Consider the following 19,687-nt stretch of genomic DNA (forward strand, 5'->3'; position numbering starts at 1 on the left):
GAGGCTGAGGTAGGAGGATCAATTGAGGCCTGGAGTTCAAGACCAGCCTGGGCAATATAATGAGAATCTGTCTCTACAAACAACAAAAAAAAATTTAAATTAGCTGGATGTGGTGGCACACACCTGCAGTCCTAGCTACTCGGGAGGCTCGGGAGGATCACTTGAGCCCAGGAGTTTGAGGTTACAGTGAGCTATGATCAATTGCACCACTGAACTCTAGTCTGAGTGACAGAATGAGACCCCATCTCTAAAATATACATATATATTAAAAATGAAGTAAAAATAATTATAATTTAAATGTATATTATTACATGCCTAATTACCTTTATCAGTGCTATTTGTATTTTCTTGTGGATTTGAATTACTATATATACTATATATGCTTCTTTTTCACCCCAAAAAATTCCTTCAGTATTTCTCATAAGGCAAGTTTGCTAACTACAAATTTTTTCAACTTCCATTTATATGGAAATATCTTGATAATCACCTTCATTTTTGAAAGGTATTTTTCTTAGAATTAGGTGTCTTTGTTGACAGTTTTTTCTTTCAACACTTTAAATATGTCTGTCATCTTATTGTCTGCTGGCCTCCATTATGTCTGATGAAAAATCAGCTGTTAATCTTATTGTAAAATGTTTTTCTCTTGCTGCTTTTAAGATTTCCCTGCATCTTTCAATATTTTGACTATGCTTGTGTCTGGGTGTGGAATTTTTTTTGTAGTAACCCTATTTTAAGTTAGTTGAGCTTCTTGGATTTTTAGATTAATGTTTTTCATCAAATATGGAAAGCGTTTCTGCTATTTTTTGAAAAATTTTATGCTACTTCCTCTCTTCTGTTGCTCTTCATAATTGATGCACTTAATGGTGTCTGACATTTCTCTGAGGATTGTTTGTTTTCTTCATTTCTTTCTGTTTTTCAGATTGCAATAATCTCTCATCTTCAAGTTACTGAATTCTTTGTTCTGACAGTTGAAAACTATTCTTGTGCCTCTCTAGTGAATTTTTCATTTCAGTCCTTGTGCTTTCAACCTCAGAATTGTCATTTGTTTCTGTTTTGTAATTTCTATCTCTTTATTGATGTTCTCTATTTGATGAATCATTGTCATCATACCTTCCTTTAACTTTTTATACTATCTTTAGAATCAGTTTGTTGATATTCACAAAATAATTTACTAGGATTTTATTGGGATTGCATTGAATGTAGTTGAGAATTAAACTATGAGAATATTGTGTCTTCCAATTCATGAACGTGGAATATCTATTTATTTAGATCTTCCTTCATTTCTTTTATCAGAGGTTTGTAGTTTTCCTTATATAGGTCTTGTACATATTTTGTTAGATTTATACCAAAGGTGCTTTTTTTTTTTGGTGCTGATGCAAATAATGTTTTCAATTTCAAATTCCAATTATTCATTGCTGGTATATAGGAAAGTAGTTGTTTTTTATATATTAACCTTTTATCCTGCAACTTTGCTATAAATGTTTGTTTTTTCCAGTTTTTTTGTTGTCAATTCTTTGTGATTCTCTACATAGAAAATCTTCTCAACTGTGAATACAGTTTTATTTCTTTCTTTCCAATCTATACATTTTCTTTTCTTGTCTTATTGCATTAGCTAGGAATTTTCATATGATGTTAAATAGGAGTGGTGACAGAAGAAATCCATGCATTATTCCTGATATTACTAGGAAAACATCAAGTTACTATTAAGTGTAATGTTAGCTGTAGATTTTTTTGTAGATGTTCTTTATCAAGTTGAGGAAGTTCTTCTTCATTTCTAGTTTGCTGAGAGGTTTTATTATGAATGGGTATTGGATTTTGTCAAATGTTTTCTCTGTTTCTATTAATATGATCATGTGATTTTTCTTATTTAGCCTGCTGATGTGATAGATTATATTGCTTTTCAAATATTGATCCAGCCTTGTAAATATTCAATAAATCTTGTTAATTTGTTTCACTATAGTAACCATTTCACTATACATGACATATGTATCTTATGTTTTATACCTTAAGTATACATAATAAAATTTATTTTAAACATCTCAATTGGTCATGGCATATTATTCTTATACATGTTGGATTTGATTTACTAATATTTTGTTGAGGATTTTTGCATCTACATTCATGAGAAATATTGGTCTATAGTTTTCCTCTCTTGTAATGTCTTTGTCTGCTTTTGGTATTAGAGTAGGGCGTAAGAATGAATTAGTAAGTATTCCCTCTGCCTCTGTCTTCTGGAAGAGATTGTAGAGAATTGGCAAAATTCTTTCCTTAAATATTTGGTAGTGTTCACCAGTGAACCCATCTGGGCCTGGTGCTTTCTTTTTTGGAAGTTTATTATTGATTCAATTTCTTTTATAGGTGTGGACTTATTCAGATTATTTATTTCCTCTTGTATGAGTTTAGTACATTGTGTCTTTCAAGAAATTGATCTGCTTCATCTAGGTTATCAAATTGTGGGCACAGACTTGTTAATATTTATTATTCTTTTAATATAAATGGCTAGTAGTGATAGTCCCTTTTTAAATTTATAGTATTAGTAATTTGTGTCTTCTTTTTTCTTAGTCTGGCTAGAGGTTTATCAATTTTATTAGTGAGCAAATGTTAGTAATTTTGATAAGGTTAATCTGTCGAGTTCATCTTTTATGAATATTTTTTGGTAAGACCTATTCACTAGGTCCAGAACACTTTCTCTGGTTTTTTTTTTTTCTTAAAGTTTTATAGTTTTATGTTTTACTTATTTAAATCAATGATCCATTTTTAAGTTACTTTTGTGTAAGGAGTGAGGTTTAGGTAGAGGGTTTTTTTTCTTTCTCCTGTGAAATCCAATTGCTCCCCCTGATAACTCTTATAAATCATCTCTATCACAAATTATCATGACTAAATAATCAACTTACTCTACTTTTTGCTAAAACAAACCTGCTGAAAAGAATACAAATTTTGATTGGGGGAATAGGGTGGGTTGGGTTTATAATCTTTTGGCAGTTATAGGGGGAGTGTTTCCATTGAGACTTTATGCATCTGGAGCTCAATATGAAAATATCAGAAGGCAGGGGAACAAGGCTGCCCCAGATCGGGGTGAAAAGGAGAAAGTAAGTTCATTAAAACTAACTTCCCTCAATTCTATCCTTTTGCCTAGAGATCATATCATAGCATAAACCCAAAGTTAAAAAACAAAACAAAAAAACTTGAGTGTCAATTTGAAAACAAGTTACTCCAAGGCATAAAGTATACCTTAAACCAGTGTTTCTCGAATTTTAGTCATCTGTGGATTATTTGAACAAATTTGCCATAATTTCCTTGACATCTTAATGGTATCAATACAATCATCAGGTGGTGCTTTAGAGACTGATTAGCACAATATGTGAGGTACTATACATAAAATCAAGACTTTGATCAAATCACTATTCTTTTCCTAATAGGTCTGACATAAAGTCACTGCTTTACTGTGAGAATTTGGATCCAGATCGGCTATTCTCACTAGGAATCAGAAATCAAAATGAAGTTTTAAAATGATGCCCTACTGGCAAGTAGAAAAGGACTATGGGTGGGTAGTTGGAGAACAGAATACATACATAATTTATTTAGTAGCAGTATTCACATTTTTGTTGAAAGTATAAATGTGGTCAACACTATTACTTTTATTTGCAAATGGAATAGCTAAACAGTATAAAGACCTGTACTTGACATTTTATCAAGATTATCTGACATCAAATTACTCATATGCAGGTTTCCAGGGACCTGGAATTTTTCTTTCACCTAGAAAGGAGTATGCAGTGAGAATAACAGTTTATGGTATTTTTATTTAAAAAAAAAAAAAAAGAATCAGCATAGTCAAGTTGTCTTAGTCTGAAGGATTTCTGGATTTCGTCCTTGGAGGAGGTCAGTATCTTCCCAATGCCTGGGTCCTCGAATATTCTTCCAATCATCAAAAGTGGAGTCCTTTATTTTCTATAGAACCACAAAAAATTAAAGTATACATATTAGCAAAGGAGCCTTGTGGCTTTGATTAGGACATTACTGAATAAATGAATAAATGAGTGGAAAGAATCCAATAGGCCCCCAAATACAATTTTAGCAAATAAATCAACTGCAGACCAACCATAATTGAAGAAATGTCATATTTCTTAAAATTTAGAACTTTTCTTATTTGTTATTGTTGTTAATGTCCACCTTTCTCTATAATTATAAAACTACTAAATAGAAAAAAAGTGTACATGCCTTTATTTTTGAGAGCACAAAAAGATGAAAAAGCTGGGAAAACAAAAGTCCATTATCTGAAGGCTGATCCAGTATAATAATGACTAAAAGGGTTAACACAGAGGATGGTAGAAAATTAGAAGAAAAGAACAAAGGTGCAGTCCTAAAGTCTTCCCCAAGAAAGAAAAGAGACTAAGATGTTGTCTTGTGCCTGAAAAATGAACCTGGGCTTAAGAATGCAAAGAATTTTCCCACATATACCATGAGCAAAACCTTTTTGGGCAATCGAAACTAATTTTAACTATTAATGCATTTTAGATTTTCCTGTCTCTATTTAGTCTGAAGTTTCTGTCAAGCAAAGAAATGAAGGTAGGATAAAAGGGAAGAGGATGAATGTTTCTTGACTCTTCTATTGACCACCACTCTAACAGTAACTTTTATGCATCTGCTGCTTTGATTGTTCTGAAATAATTGAGTAAGATAGAAAAAAATGGCTCAGAAAACACACAATTGCTTATAACCAGAGATAGGGAAAATGGTATAAATTTACCTTGACACTTGGATACTAAGCATTATTCTTTTACGAACTAGCTGTTTAAACTTTGGCAAGTGGTTTAAAGTGGTTTAAGCCACCTCAGCATTAACTCTCTTTTAAGCAATAATAAAAAGACTAGACCGAATGGTCTATACGGTTTCTTCAGTTCTCAAATTCTGTGGTTTCTAAAAGAACTAGAAGGAAAATCTACTCCCAAACAAACCCTCCACAACATCACTATTGGCATACTACTTATGTATCTACAAGTAGCAAGTTACAGTTTTTAACCAAATAATGGGAAAGGAGTGAATAAAAACATTGTCTAAATTTCACTCACAGTTTTATCAATAGTCTGTGTTAAATATATATGGAGGAACAAAATTATACTAATTTAGCATTCAAGAAGGTGGCAAGGCATTTTCTTTCTTTCTTTTTAATATATATTTTTTTATTTCAGCATATTATGGGGGTATAGATGTTTAGGTTATGTATGTTGCCCTTGCCTCCCTTCCCCGCCGCCAAGTCAGAGCTTCAAGCGTGTCCATCCCCTAATGGTGCACATTGCATTCGTTATGTATGCATATACCCATCTCCTCCTCCCCACTCCCATCTGCCTGACACCCAATAGATGTAATTCTTATATGTGCACTTATGTGTTGATCAGTTAATATCAATTTGATGGTGAGTACATGTGGTGCTTGTTTTTCCATTCTTGGGATACTTCACTTAGTAGAATGCGTTCCAGCTCTGTCCAGGAGAATACAAGAGGTGCTATATGACCATTGTTTCTTAAAGCTGAATAGTACTCCATGGTATACATATACCACATGTTATTAATCCACTCATGTATTGATGGACACTTGGGTTGTTTCCACATCTTTGCAATTGTGAATTGTGCTGCTATAAACATTCGGGTGCAGGTGTCTTTTTTAGAGTGTCTTTTGTTCTTTTGGGTAGATGCCCAATAACGGGATTGCTGGATCGAATGGTACTTCCACTTGTATCTCTTTAAGGTATCTCCATATTGCTTTCCACAGAGGTTGCACTAGTTTGCAGTCCCACCAGCAGTGTATGAGTGTTCCTATCTCTCCGCATCCACGCCAACATTTATTGTTTTGGGACTTTTTGATAAAGTTCAGTCTCACTGGAGATAAGTGGTATCTCATTGTGGTTTTGATTTGCATTTCCCTGATGATTAGAGATGTTGAGCATTTTTTCACATGTTTTTTGGCCATTATTCTGTCTTCTTTTGAAAAGTTTCTGTTCATGTCCTTAGCCCATTTTTTGATAGGGTTGTTTAATTTTTTCTTGCTGATTTTCCTGAGTTCTAAATAGATTCTAGTTTATCAGCCCTTTATCGGATTTGTAGCATGCGAAAATTTTCTCGCATTCTGTAGGTTGTCTGTTTGCTCTTGTGACAATTTCTTTGGCTGTGCAGAAGCTTTTTAATTTGATCAGGTCCCATTTATTTATTTTTGTTGTTGCTGTGATTGCCTTTGGGGTCTTCTTCATAAATTCTTTGCCTAGGCCAATGTCTAGGAGAGTATTTCCAAGATTTTCCTCTAGAATTCTAATAGTTTCACTCCTTGGGTTTAAGTCTGTTACCCAGCATGAGTTGATTTTTGTGAGAGGTGCATTTTCAAGTGTAGTTATGAAATAATCTGAAGTTATGAAAAGGTTTTAATAAAGAATAATAGCCATTATCCAGGTAACATAAGATATATGCTTAAGAGAATTTAAGGTAATTCTTAGATGAGATGCAAGGTTGGCAAAAAAAATTCGTGCAAAAGTGGTCCAGTCTTTAGAGATCTTTGGTGAAGGAGAAATTCTTTGTAGAATTCTGTAAAACATGCAGAGTGGCTAAAGACTGGGTTGTATATAAATGTGCTGGGCAAGACCACCAAAGACTTACCACTTAGCTAACAGCTATAGGATTAAGAGTGGAACAGAGTCAAGAAATGTTGAGGAAAAACAGTGTCAAGAATATGGGATTTTAAGGCAGGTGTGGTGGCACATGCCTGTAATACCAGCTACTTGGGAGGCTGATGCCGGAGGACTGCTTGAGCCCAGGAGTTTGGGACCAATCTGGGAAATAGAACAAGACCCTGTCTCTACAAAGAATGGGGAAAAAAAACTAGCTGGGCGTGGTGGCATGCACCTGTAGTCCTAGCTATTTGGGAGGCTAAGGTGAGAGTATCACTTGAGCCCACTATTATGAGGCCGCAGTGGGCTATAAACATGCCATTGCACTCTTGCCTGAGTCACAAAGTGAGACCCTGTCTCCAAAAAAAACAAAAAAAGAGAGAGATTTTTCAGCTCTGCCAGTATGGAGATTTCTCCGTAATACCTTGTTGCTACCTTGACAACCACAAGACACCAAAAAGGCTGTTCTTCAGGAGTAAAGATTATGTCTGAAAATAAGACTTACTTTAGACTCATCCCAAGCTTAAAGCCAACACCTACCTGTCAAGATCCTCTAGGGAGGCAGTTTCAAGATTGAGTCCCACCAAGTTAGAGGGGCCTAGAAAAGACCATAGCCTTTCCACAGATACTCTCTTACAAGGCACAAAACCAAGTTCAAGGTGATTAGCCAATAATTAAACTGCCTGCTAAAATGAAAATCAACACTTTTCAAATTTTCTTCAATATATTATTCAAAAGGTCTACTTTTCAACCAAAAATGACAAGACATATACAGAAACAGGAAAACAGGATCTGGTAAAAAAAAAACAATCAAACTCTAAGAGATGGAGAACACCCTCCTTCACTACATCCCATAATATAGTGTGCTTTTAAACTCTTTGATTTTTGCTAATCAGATGGGTGGAAAATGATACCTCACTAAAACTTTAATTGATTAACATTCTATAATGATAAATTGAGCATAGGAATTCATACTTATTTCCTTTCCTCTGAACTTTTTACATGCTTTGCCCATGTTCCTACTGACCAACTGAGTTGTTGTATTTTTTCATATTGATTTGTAGGTGGTCTTCATATTTAAATAAACTAATTTGTCATGATAAGACAAACTATATTTTTAGGATTTCTCCTGTAACTTATGACTTTACATACATTAGTTTTTTAGGTTGAACTTTTGAATTTTTATGTATGAAACTATTAATCTTTACTTTTATAGCTTATGGGTTTTATATCACATTTAAATAGGCTTCTCTGACTCAAAACCACAAAAAACAAATCTCCATTTTTTTTTCCTGGTACTTTCAGCATTTTGTTTTTATTTCTAAATTCTTTATCCATCTGGAATTTATTTAGTTGCAGTATATTAAATATGCACCCATCTTTATTTTCTTTTCAAATGACTATATAGTTTACCAAATGTCATCTATTCAAGATAAATTTTTTTTTTCTGCACTATTGATAATTTAAGTTTACTTTAAGGCAGATAAAATCAGTTGCTGACTAGTACGACTGGTATAGGACAAAGACTATATTAACATACTGTACCTCATACTCTGACTCTAAAGATACTTTATTTTCTTTCAGTTTTTTTTCCAATTCAGGATCAATCTGTAGAAAAGAAAGAGGCATCACACGTTATTTAAGTCTGTGAGATTCAATTTTTGATTTTAAAAGTAATAGAAGGGATGGCTGAAATAATATGGCCGAATACAAACACATGGCAAAATCTTCGCCATCCACTCTAATCACATAATCGCAACTAATGTACCACTACCACCACTATTGCAACTAACAACAGGTAATATTTACTGAGTAATTTTTATGTGTAAGGCATTTTGGCATATGTTATCTTGTTTAACCCTGAAAAAAGCCTGTAAGTATTATTATTATCCCTATTATCACAAGTAAGGAAAATGGGACATAGGGAGTTTGAATAACTTGTCAAAGAGGCAGAGCTTAGCTTTGAGCATTGGCCCTCTGCTTCCAGAGTCCACATCATTAATCAGCAACCTAAATTATGTTACACAGAAATGACATACAAGATACTACTAAATATAATGCTGCACTTGAAAACAAAAAAAGACACCTTCCATAGACCAGAAATAAAGAGACATCTATGAAAAAAATAGGATTCCGTAGCACTAAATAGGAACTAATGCCATGCTACTCATATAAAAAGTCTTTTTTGTGTGTGGCAAAGTGTTTAGGAAAGAAGTGTGATGGCTGAAATCAATAAATAACCAACCAAATTAAATTAAATGAAATAGCTGAACAGTGAGTGATGAACACAGTCTAAGACCAAATAAGTAAACCAGAAATATAACCAGAGGATTCCACTAGAATAATGTACCAAGAGATAAAAATGAGATGGATAAAAGAAAAGGTGCATTAGGAAAGGTAGATCTTAAAGTTCTAACATATATCTACTAGAGGTTCCAGTATTAGAGAATAAAGAAATGGAAGGAAATGCAATAATTATATAAAAATAGCAAAGAATTACTACTCCAAGGTCTAATGCCCTACCAGGGACGTCCTACCCTCGAGCTGCCAGTACACTGGGACCGGGTTCAAGCAAACACCCATAAGCCCAGGAACCATGGCCACTGCCTAGACAGCCTCATCCAGCTGCCACTGTCACCTGTGCAGGGAGATTCCGGGCAGAGCAATCCCCACGATACCAGCCTCCATGGAGAGGGTCTCGCACAGGCTTAAACAGTGACAATCACAGCTGAACAGGACAAATCAGAGCAGCTACATTACAGACTTCTAGTGTACATGCCCTTCCCCTGCCATGTCAACATTCCAGAGTACAAAAACAAGCACTATCTAAGGACCTTCCCTTCTTCTAATTAAGCAGGAGAGCTCCCACAAAAGACAGGTGCCCTGCCAACCTATTAGCCCTAAGTTGAGAAAAGAGGTTTCAGATGAGAAGAAACCAGCAAAAGAACCCTGGCAACATGAAAAAACAAAACAGTTCAACACCCTCAAGGGATCACAATGGAGTGAATTACAGTAGTGAATTCCAACCACAAGGAAATTGCCAAAATGACAGAAATGGAATTCAGAATATGGATGGCAAATAAGATGAATGGAATTGAAGAGAAAGTTGAACACCAACAAAAAGAAGCCAAAAAAGTATTTCAGGAAATTAATAAAAAAGTCACTAAAGAGCTAAACAACATAAGAAAGGATATAATAGAGCTTCAAGAATTGAATCATTTAGGGAATTCAAAACACAGCAGAAAGGTTCAGCAACAGACTAAACCAAGAAGAATCTCAAGCCTCTCGAGCTAACTCAGAAATTTAAAGAGGCAGTGAAGAGAATAAAAAAGACAGAGAAATCACTTAGAGAGATACGGGACTGTGCGAAGCAAACTAACATACAAATTATAGATATCCCCGAGACAGAAGAAGAAAGAGATAAAAGCATGGAAAATCTATTAGAGGGAATTACTGAGGAAAACTTCCCTGGTATTGCCAGAGATCCAGACATCCAGATACAAGATGATCATCAAATACCAGGAAGATTCACAGCAAACAGGACATCTCCAAGACACATAGTAATCTACCTGGCCAAAGTCAAAAGGAAGAAAAAAATTCTACAAGCAGCAAGATGTAAGTAACAACTGACCTACAAGGGAAAACCCATTAGGCTAACAGCAGAGTTTTCAGTGGAAACCGTACAAGCCAGAAGGGAGTGGGGCCCCATCTTTAATCTTCTTAAACAGAACAACTGCCAGCCTAGAATTCTGTATCCTAAAAAACTAAGTTTCACAACTGATGGAGAAATTAAGTCTTTTCCAAACAAGCAAACACTAAGGGAATTTATCAAGACCAGACCTGCTCTGAAGGAAATACTCAGAACTGGATTTATACACGAATCAGCACAATAGATACCCACCAGTGTAAAATCACCTAAAAAAGCTAAAGCTCATAACTCTTATAAAACACAAAAGGGAAAACAAAGCAATAAAGTTCTACTCAATATGATGAACGGAACAGCATCCCACATATCAATTCTATCTCTAAATGTTAATGGTTTAAATGTGCCACTCAAAAGATTGAATGGATGAAAAAAAACCAAGTATCTACTGTCTCTAGCAGACACAACTAAACCGCAAGGACACACAGAGGCTCAATGTGAAAGGATGAAAAAAAAATATTCCATGCAAATAGAAACCAAAAGAGAGCAGGTGTAGCCATTCTCGTATCAGACAAAATTAACTTTAAATCAATAACAGCAAAGAAAGACAAAGATGATCATCATATAATGGTAAAGGGAGCAATTCAACAAGAAGACATAACAATCCTAAATATATATGCACCTAATACAGGAGCTCCAAGATACATAAAACAAATTCTACTAGAGCTAAGCAAGGAAATAAATACTAGCATCGTAATTGTCGGAGACTTCAACACTCCACTGTCACAGCTGGACAAAGCAGAAAATAAATTTAAAAAACACTGGACTTAAATGGGACCCTAAAACAAATGTACCTAACATTTACAGAACATTCTACCCCAAAACAATTGAATATTCATTCTTCTCATCAGCACATGGGACATTCTCCAAGACTGCTCACATCTTAGGCCATAAAACATATCTCAACAAATTCAAAAAAATACAAATCATACCATATATCTTCTCAGAACAAAGTGGAATAAAACTAGAAACCAATTCCAAGAATAAGACTCAATTCTGCAGAAAGTCATGGAAATTAAACAACCTGCTGCTGAATGACTGTTGGGTTAATAATGAAATTAAGATGGAAATCAAAAGATTCCTTGAATTGAACAACAAAGGGGATACAGCTATCAAAATCTTTGGGATTCAGCACCATTCCTACGGAGAAAATTCACACCCTTAAATGCCCACATCAAAAAGTCAGGAAGGTCACAAATTAAAAACCTAATATCACATCTCAAGGAACTAGAAAAGGAAGAGCAAACCAAACCCAAAGCCAGAAGAAGAAAACAAATAACAAAGGTTAGAGCAGAACTAAATGAAATGGAAAACAACAACAACAAAAATTACGAAAGTTCACTGAAACAAAAAGTTGGTTCTTTGAAAGATAAAATTGATAGACCTCTTGCTAAATTAACCAGGAATATGAGAAAGGACCCAAATAAGCTCAATCAAACGAAAAAGAAGATACTACTACTGATAGCACAGAAATACAAAATATCATCTGTAAATACTATGAAAATCTCTATGCACATAAACTAGAAAACATAGAGGAAATGGACAAATTCCTGGAAACACACAACCTTCCAAGACTCAGTCAGGAAGAAACAGAATTCCCGAACAGACCAATAATGAGCAGCAAGATTGAAGCAGTAATAAAAGGTTTTCCAACACAAAAAAGCCCTGGACCAGATGGATTCACAGCCAAATTCTACCAGACCTACAAAGAACGGTACCCATACTGCAGAAATTATTCCATAACATCAAGAAGGAGGAAATCCTCCCCAACTCATTCTACAAAGTCAGCATCACCTTGATACCAGAGCCAGGAAAGGACACAACAAAAAAAGAAAACTACAGAACAATATCCATTATGAATATAGATGCAAAAATCCTCAATAAAATACTAGCAAATTGAATTCAACAACACATCAAAAAAATAATCCACTATGACAAAGTGAGCTTCATTCCAGGGATGCAAGGATGGTTCAACACACGATAAGCAATAAACGTGATTCATCACATAAACAAAAGCAAAAACCAAAATCATATGATCATCTCAATACATAGAGAAAAAGCATTAGACAAAATCCAGTACCCTTTCAAGGATAAAAACCCTCAACAAACTAGGCACAGAAAGAACATATCTCAAAATTATAAAAGCCATATATGACAAACCCACAGCTAACATCATACTGAATGGAAAAAGTTGAAAGCATTCTACCTAAGAAGTGGAACAAGACAAGGGTGCCCACTGTCACCACCTCTATTCAACAGAATGCTGGAAGTCCTACCCAGAGCAATCAGGCAAGAGAAAGAAATAAAGGGAAATTGGGAAAGAGGAGGTCAAACTATCACTTTTTGCTGATGATATGATCTTGTTTCTAGAAAACCCCAAAGACTCCACCAGAAGACTCCTGGAATTGGTGAATAAATTCAGTAAAGTCTCAGGTTATAAAATCAATGTATACAAATCAGTGGCATTTCTATATACCAATTAACAGTCAAGCTGAGAGTTAAATTAAAGACTCAATACTATTCACAATAGCTATAAAGAAAATAAAATACCTAGGAACATACTTAACCAATGAGGTGAAAGATCTCTACAAGAACTACAAAACACTGAGGAAAGAAATCGCAAATGACACAAACAAATGGAAAAATGTATGCTCATGGATCAATAGAATCAACATTATTAAAATGTCCATACTACCCAAAGTGATTTACAGATTCAATGCCATCCCCATCAAAATACCAATGGCATACTTCACAGATCTAGGAAAGATAATTCTACGCTTCATTTGGAACCAAAATAGAACCCGAATAGCCAAAGCAATCCTAAGCAAAAAGAACAAAGCTGGAGGCATCACATTACCAGACCTCAAACTATACTGGGCTATAGTAACTAAACAGCATGGTATTAGTACAAAAATAGAGACATAGACCAATGGAACAGAATAGAGAACCCAGATATAAAACCATCTACCTACAGTCAACCGATCTTTGAAAAAGTAGACAACGTACACTGGGGAAAAGAAGCCCTATTCAATAAATGGTGCTAGGAAAATTGGATAGCCACATGCAGAAGAATGAAACAGGACCCCTATCTCTCACTACTCACAAAAATTAATTCAAGATGAATAAAAGACTTAAATGTAAGGCATGAAACCATAAGAATTCTAGAAGAAAATATAGGAAAACTCTTTTAGATACTGGTCTAGGCAAAAGAATTTATGCCGAAGTCCTCAACGGCAATTATAGCAACAAAAAAATAAATAAATGGGACTTGATTAAATCAAAAGGCGTCTGCACAGCTAAGGAAATAATCAACAGAACAAACAGACAACCTACTGAATGGGAGAAAATATTCGCAATCTGTACATCTGATAAGGGGCTAATATCCAGAATCTACAAAGAACTCAAACAAATCAGCAATAAAAAAAACAACCCTATTTAGAAGTAGGCAAAAGACATGAACAGAAGTTTTTCAAAAAAAGATACAGAAATGGTCAATAAACATATGAAAAAATGCTCAACAATACTAATCATCAGAGAAATGAAAATTAAAACTACAATGAGATATCACTTTATTCCTGCCATAATGGCTTTTATTAAAAAGTCCAAAAACAATGGATGCTGGCATGGATGCAGAGAGAAAGGAATGCTTATACACTGTTGGTGGGACTGCAAATTAGTACACCACCTATGGAAAATAGGAGGGAGATTTCTCAAAGAACTAAAAGTAGATCTACCATTTTATCCAGCAATCCCACTACTGAGTATCTAACTAAAGAAAAAGAAGTCATTTTATCAAAAAGACACCTGCACTCGAATGTTTATTGCAGCACAATTCACAAATGCAAAGATGTGGAATAAACCCAAGAGCCCATCAATTGATGAGTAGATTAACAAAATGTGATATATGTATACCATGGAATACTACCTAGCCATAAAAAAGTATGAATTAATGCCTTTTGTAGCAATTTGGAAGGAATTGAAGACCTAAGTGAAGTATCTCAAGAATGGAAAAACAAACACCACATGTACTTTAATAAACTGGAACTAACCAATGGACATACAGGTACACAGAAGGAAGTAAAAGTCATTGGAAATCAAGCAGAGGAGGATGGGAGGAGAGGAGGGGTAAAAACCCACCTAACGGGTACAATGAACACTTTATGGGTAAGGGGCACATTTATAGCCCTGATTCAAGCCACGTAACAAAAACATTTATACCCCTATAATATTTTGAAATAAAAAGAAAAAGGAAGTAGAAAGAAGATTGAGCAAAGTAACAACTGACAAGATATGAACCATTTTTTGTATTACATTTTCTGTGGTTTCATTAAAATCTTCAAAGAAATCAAAAGATAATTTAAAACTCCACTATTTTCCAAATCAGAGTGCCTAAGAATTAAGGTGGACATATCTGTTATCATGATTCAATTTATCAGTTGATATACTATAGAAAGCATGATCCTTGGTAATATTTAAGAGAATCGACTATATACTGTAGGGGGTCAACAGATCTGTTACCAGAATTTCCCTTTTGTTCACCCACAGGATAGGTTAGTTCTAACCTCTAAATCAGAAAAATGTAACTTTACTCAGTTTCATAAAATAATTAAGGGAAACAATATATTATAATAATACATGTTCTTGTTGGATGGTATGCAGAAGCAAACTCAGCAGCTGCTATTTTAGTCTGAGTACAGTATTAGTGTTTAGAGGGGAAATGGGTAAACTTAATGATCAATTTATAAATACTTCCCTGTCTCATTCTGGACCTGTGAGATTCAGTCTTCACATGTGTTTTGACATCCCTGTCTCTACCATGCCCAATCTCAATTTCTTTTCTGTGTATTGTGCAGTGTGCTCTGTTTTGGTTATTTAACTCCCTAATCCAGTTGTATGTGTCCTTTCATCTGTCATTAAAATAAGAGTAATTTAGCTTCCTTTTTCAGTGATGTCTGGATCATATTGACATTGGTGTTGTAATCGTTCTTATTTTCATTATCTGAATTTTACAAAACATGGTCATAATATTTAGAATATTATTCAACACATCTGATACCAAAAAAATATAACAAAAAATATTTTTTTAAAAAAATTATAATGTTAAAAACTGGCGCATGCCTGTAATCCCTCCCACTTTGGGAAGCTGCGGTGGGAGGAGTTCAAGACCAGCCTGAGCAATGTAGTGAGACTCCATCTCTACAAAAAATTTTTTAAAAAATTAGCCAGGCATGGTGGTGTGCACCTGTAGTCCCAGCTACTTAGGAAGCTGGGGCAGGAAGACAGCTTCAGCCCAGGAGTTTGAGGCTGCAGTGAGCTGTGAAAACAGCACTGCACTCACTGCACTCTAGACCATGCAACAGAACAAGACCCTGTCTCAAAAAAAAAAAAAAAAAAAAGAAAAAGAAAAAGAAAAAAATTAAACTAGCACTATTTTCTTACACAGCACAACATATGGGCAGATGGGCAAAGTCAGACTGTTACTGCTCACAACTGCAATGTACTTAAACTGCACACTTAAATGACCTCACTTGGTGTGATGCAACAATAGGTCATCCATTACTGCGGATACCTAGCTATCAGTATCAGCAACCAGGAAAAAAACTAGAAATAGCCACTACAAACCACAGATAAACTATGCCATACCCATTTCACATTAAAAATTGAAAGCTGTTGCTTTAGCCCTTATTTTTTTAGGCTGCTTTATGGGTCTTTTACTTTCCTCTGAACCTTTCACACCCATCACTGAAAAGCAGGAATTTTTCTGTCCTGGGATGCCAAACTTTTAGTACTAAAATCAGGACAGTCTCAAGCAAACTATGATGGATGCTCACCCCAAATCAATACTGCCTTTTTTCCACCCTTCTCCAAATTTCTCAACAGAACTTATCCTCCTTTGATTTTTCTAAGTCAACATTGTCCTCTAGACCCCAGTCTCAACCCCTCCTGACTCAGCAATCTACCCTTCTTGAGCCCCCACTTAACCTCAACCTCTCAATCCTTGCAGCTGCTGTCAATCTCAACCAATCCTATCCTCTCAGTCGTTAAGGACAAAACTCACCCTCTCAACTCTACTCAGCCTTAGCCTACCTCATCCTCTCTACCTTGTTTGAACTCAACCTTGCCCAAACACTGACTTTGGACTTCACCTGGGTTTGACCTCTGAAAGTGAACCAACCTCAATCTCTGACTCTTAGTAGGCCTTGTCTTCTGATTCTTCTCACCTCAACCTTGTTCTTTCATCCTCCTCCTCTAGACCTTGACCAATCTCATTCTTTTAACCTTATTCTCTTGACTTTTACTTACCTTGTCCTCTCAACTTCAATCAGCTTCATTCTCTTGACCTTACCTAACCTTGTTCTCTTTACTTTCTCTCCGTCTTCTAGACCTCGCCTGTTATCTCAACCTCCCTCATTCTCGTTAAGTGGGTGATTAGCACCACCAGTTATCCAGTCCTCAAAACTAAAACTTTGAGTCATCCTAGATTTATTCATATTTTTATATTACATACATCAATCATGAAATACTATCAATTTGCTGCAAAAACAATTTTCCTGGAACCCATTTATTTCTCTTTATCACCATTGCAAATGTTTTATTTCAGGTTCCATTATTGTTCTTCTGTGCTACTGTCCCAGAATCCTAACAGGTCTCTTTATTTCCAATCCAAACAATCTCTCCCTTTCTATATTGCTCCCCCAATTCCCATCCATTCTGTACTCCACTGCCGGAGAGAGTTCTAAAATAAAACTCTGACCATAGACCCAATACTCCTTCTACCTTGTAGAATATAAATCATTTCTACTATTTAGCTAATTCCTACTTATTCTTAAAGACCCATTTAAGGGTTGATACCTTTAGCAAACCTTCTCTGATTCCCCTTTCCCAAGTCTAATCTCTATGCCTCTCCTTAAAGTTCTAGTAATGGCATTTTACTGGATATTGCTATATTATATGTTTGGGTACTATTTTTTTTTTTAGATGTCTTCCAGCCTTGATTATTTTATAAGCTTTAAGAACCAGTTTCTTGACACTTTATCTGAAGGTTCTAACAAATGATTAACATGTGATAAATATTCAATTATTTTTCAAATACATGTGTTCTCCCACTTCTAAATGTCAGATTACCATAACTGTTATGTTAAAGGGAAAGAAAAAAAATTCCTTCATAAAGTAATTGGGATGCTAACTGAAACCTTTTAACATAGTTAAACTGAAAATTATTAACTGAAATTGTTTAGTTAACTAAAAATTGTTCTATTCCCTCATGGCAACTATTTGTTGTTTTAAAATTTAATATTTATTCTAATATCTACTATCTTTAAGATTAGCTAGAGCTGGTTTCACTAAAACCATAAAATTAACTGAGAAAATTGAATAGGTTTTTATACTCCTTACTTTCCCACCAATATTACTGAGGTCTGTTAATGAAATATATATATTACTTGGAAAAAAACCCTACAAATATCAGATATGTGCCACAAACAAAAACTACATATTTCTGAATAAATGCACCAGAATTTTTATGTAATACCTGGCCTGAATTTCTCAGTAATTGTGTAATCATAGAGGGTAAGAATCTTAGCTCTACCCCTAAATAGCCACGTGACCTTAGGCAAGCTAGTTAAGCTTTCCGAGTCTCAGTTTCCTCACCTGTAATATAATGACAGTAATATACAGATGGTCCTCAACTTGCAGTGGTTTGACTTACAATTTTTCAACTTTACAATCAGTTTATCAGGGTATTAAATGCATTTTTGACTTGCAATGAGTTTATTGGTTATTAATGTAACCCCACTGTAAGTCAAGGAGCATCTGAGCATGTGTGTACATATACATATACTTAGATACATATATATAAGTATATATATATATATATATATATGAATGAGTATAGTCCTACCACAAAGTAGACACTATAAAAAGATAGGTATCTTTATTTATAATGAAAAATCACATTCCTTTCTTTTAGTAACAGTTATTGAAGATACATATCAATATACTTTATAAAATTACTGATATTAATATGAAACAGCTAATTGATATTAATAATTGGAGAGATAAAATGAAGTGAAATTGTTGACCCATGTTCTTTAGTCCCTTCTAAATCCTAAAAACAGCTAGACCAGATCATATTTTGTGGGAGAAAGCTAACAATATTATAAATTTTCCAATAAATAAGAAGAAAGATTACTAAATTCTTTACATTTTATGATTCACTTTCATAGGATCATTAATGTTATTTTAAAGATTAAGAAAGAGCACAAAGGCTAGGCATGGTGGCTCATGTCTGTAATCCCAGCACTTTGGGAGGCGGAGGTGGGTGGATTGCCTTAGATCCAGAGTTCAAGACCAGCCTGAGCAACAGCGACACTGTGTCTCTATTAAAAATAAAAAAATTAGCCAGGCATCACGGTGCCCACATATAGGACCAGCTACTCAGAAGGCTGAGGCAGGAGGATTGCTTGAGCCAAGGAGTTTGAGCTTGCAGTGAGCTATGATCACGCCACTGCACTCTAGCTGGGGTGAAGGAGCAAGATTCTGTCTCAAAAAAAAAACCAAAAAAAAAAGAGAAAGGAAAGAGCACAAAGATCATATATTAACTCTGAAAAGCAAGAGAAACTCAGAATGCTTAGTATACTGAGTATACAATTCTCCTAAACCAGAACATACACACACACAGACCCATGTTGACTCCAATTATAGTTCTTACCTTAATCTTCACAGCATCATATCGGATTTGTGAAAACTCACGAAGACCAAAAGAACCTCCAACAACCAGTAACTGAAACAAAGAAAGGAAACAATTAAACACCATAGAAGGGTAGAATTCAACCTATCCACGGATTACTTATCTGAATATTAATAACAACAGAGACATTATAAAAATCCTATACATTATTTTTCCTGGTTAATCCTACAGATTATTTTTCCACTCATCTTTTCAGAGTAGATGCAGTATATACTGTTTAGGAAACATTATAGTACATCATTACCAAATACCACAATCGGCACCTCATATGTGAACTTGACCTTATAGTTTAAATAACATCATGAGAAGCATTATATTATTTGACCTTACAACAAACCTATCAGCTAAGGAAACAAAACAAAACAAAATATAACAAAACATTTGACAGATTAGAAAATAAAAGCACCGCCAACTAACTTGCCCATTATTAAATTAAATTTGGCCTCAGGCTGTCTATACTCTGAATTCCTACGCAACCTTAGTAGATAAAGAAAGCAAAACTTGATCAGTTAACTGATCAGACCAGGTCAAAAGAAGGCAGATGCCCAGCTATAACCAATCAAGCTATTTCTGTACTTCC

General features: G+C 34.9%; 1 protein-coding gene across 1 annotated transcript in view; it reads right to left on the bottom strand.

The window, feature by feature from the left end:
• Nucleotides 1–3,783: 3,783 nt before the first annotated feature.
• LOC105819743 overlaps nt 3,784–19,687 on the bottom strand; it is a 74,306-nt gene continuing 58,402 nt past the window's right edge. The window contains exons 5-7 of the mRNA XM_012656046.1: nt 19,069–19,140; nt 8,201–8,263; nt 3,784–3,948 (exon numbers count right to left, since the gene is read on the bottom strand). Coding sequence (XP_012511500.1) covers nt 3,832–3,948; nt 8,201–8,263; nt 19,069–19,140 — 252 coding nt within the window. The 3' untranslated portion in view covers nt 3,784–3,831. The remainder of the gene's footprint in view (nt 3,949–8,200; nt 8,264–19,068; nt 19,141–19,687) is intronic.

Source organism: Propithecus coquereli, unplaced genomic scaffold (genome assembly GCF_000956105.1).
Source record: "Propithecus coquereli isolate 6110/MARCELLA unplaced genomic scaffold, Pcoq_1.0 Scaffold5, whole genome shotgun sequence".
NCBI classification, from domain to species: Eukaryota; Metazoa; Chordata; class Mammalia; order Primates; family Indriidae; genus Propithecus; species Propithecus coquereli.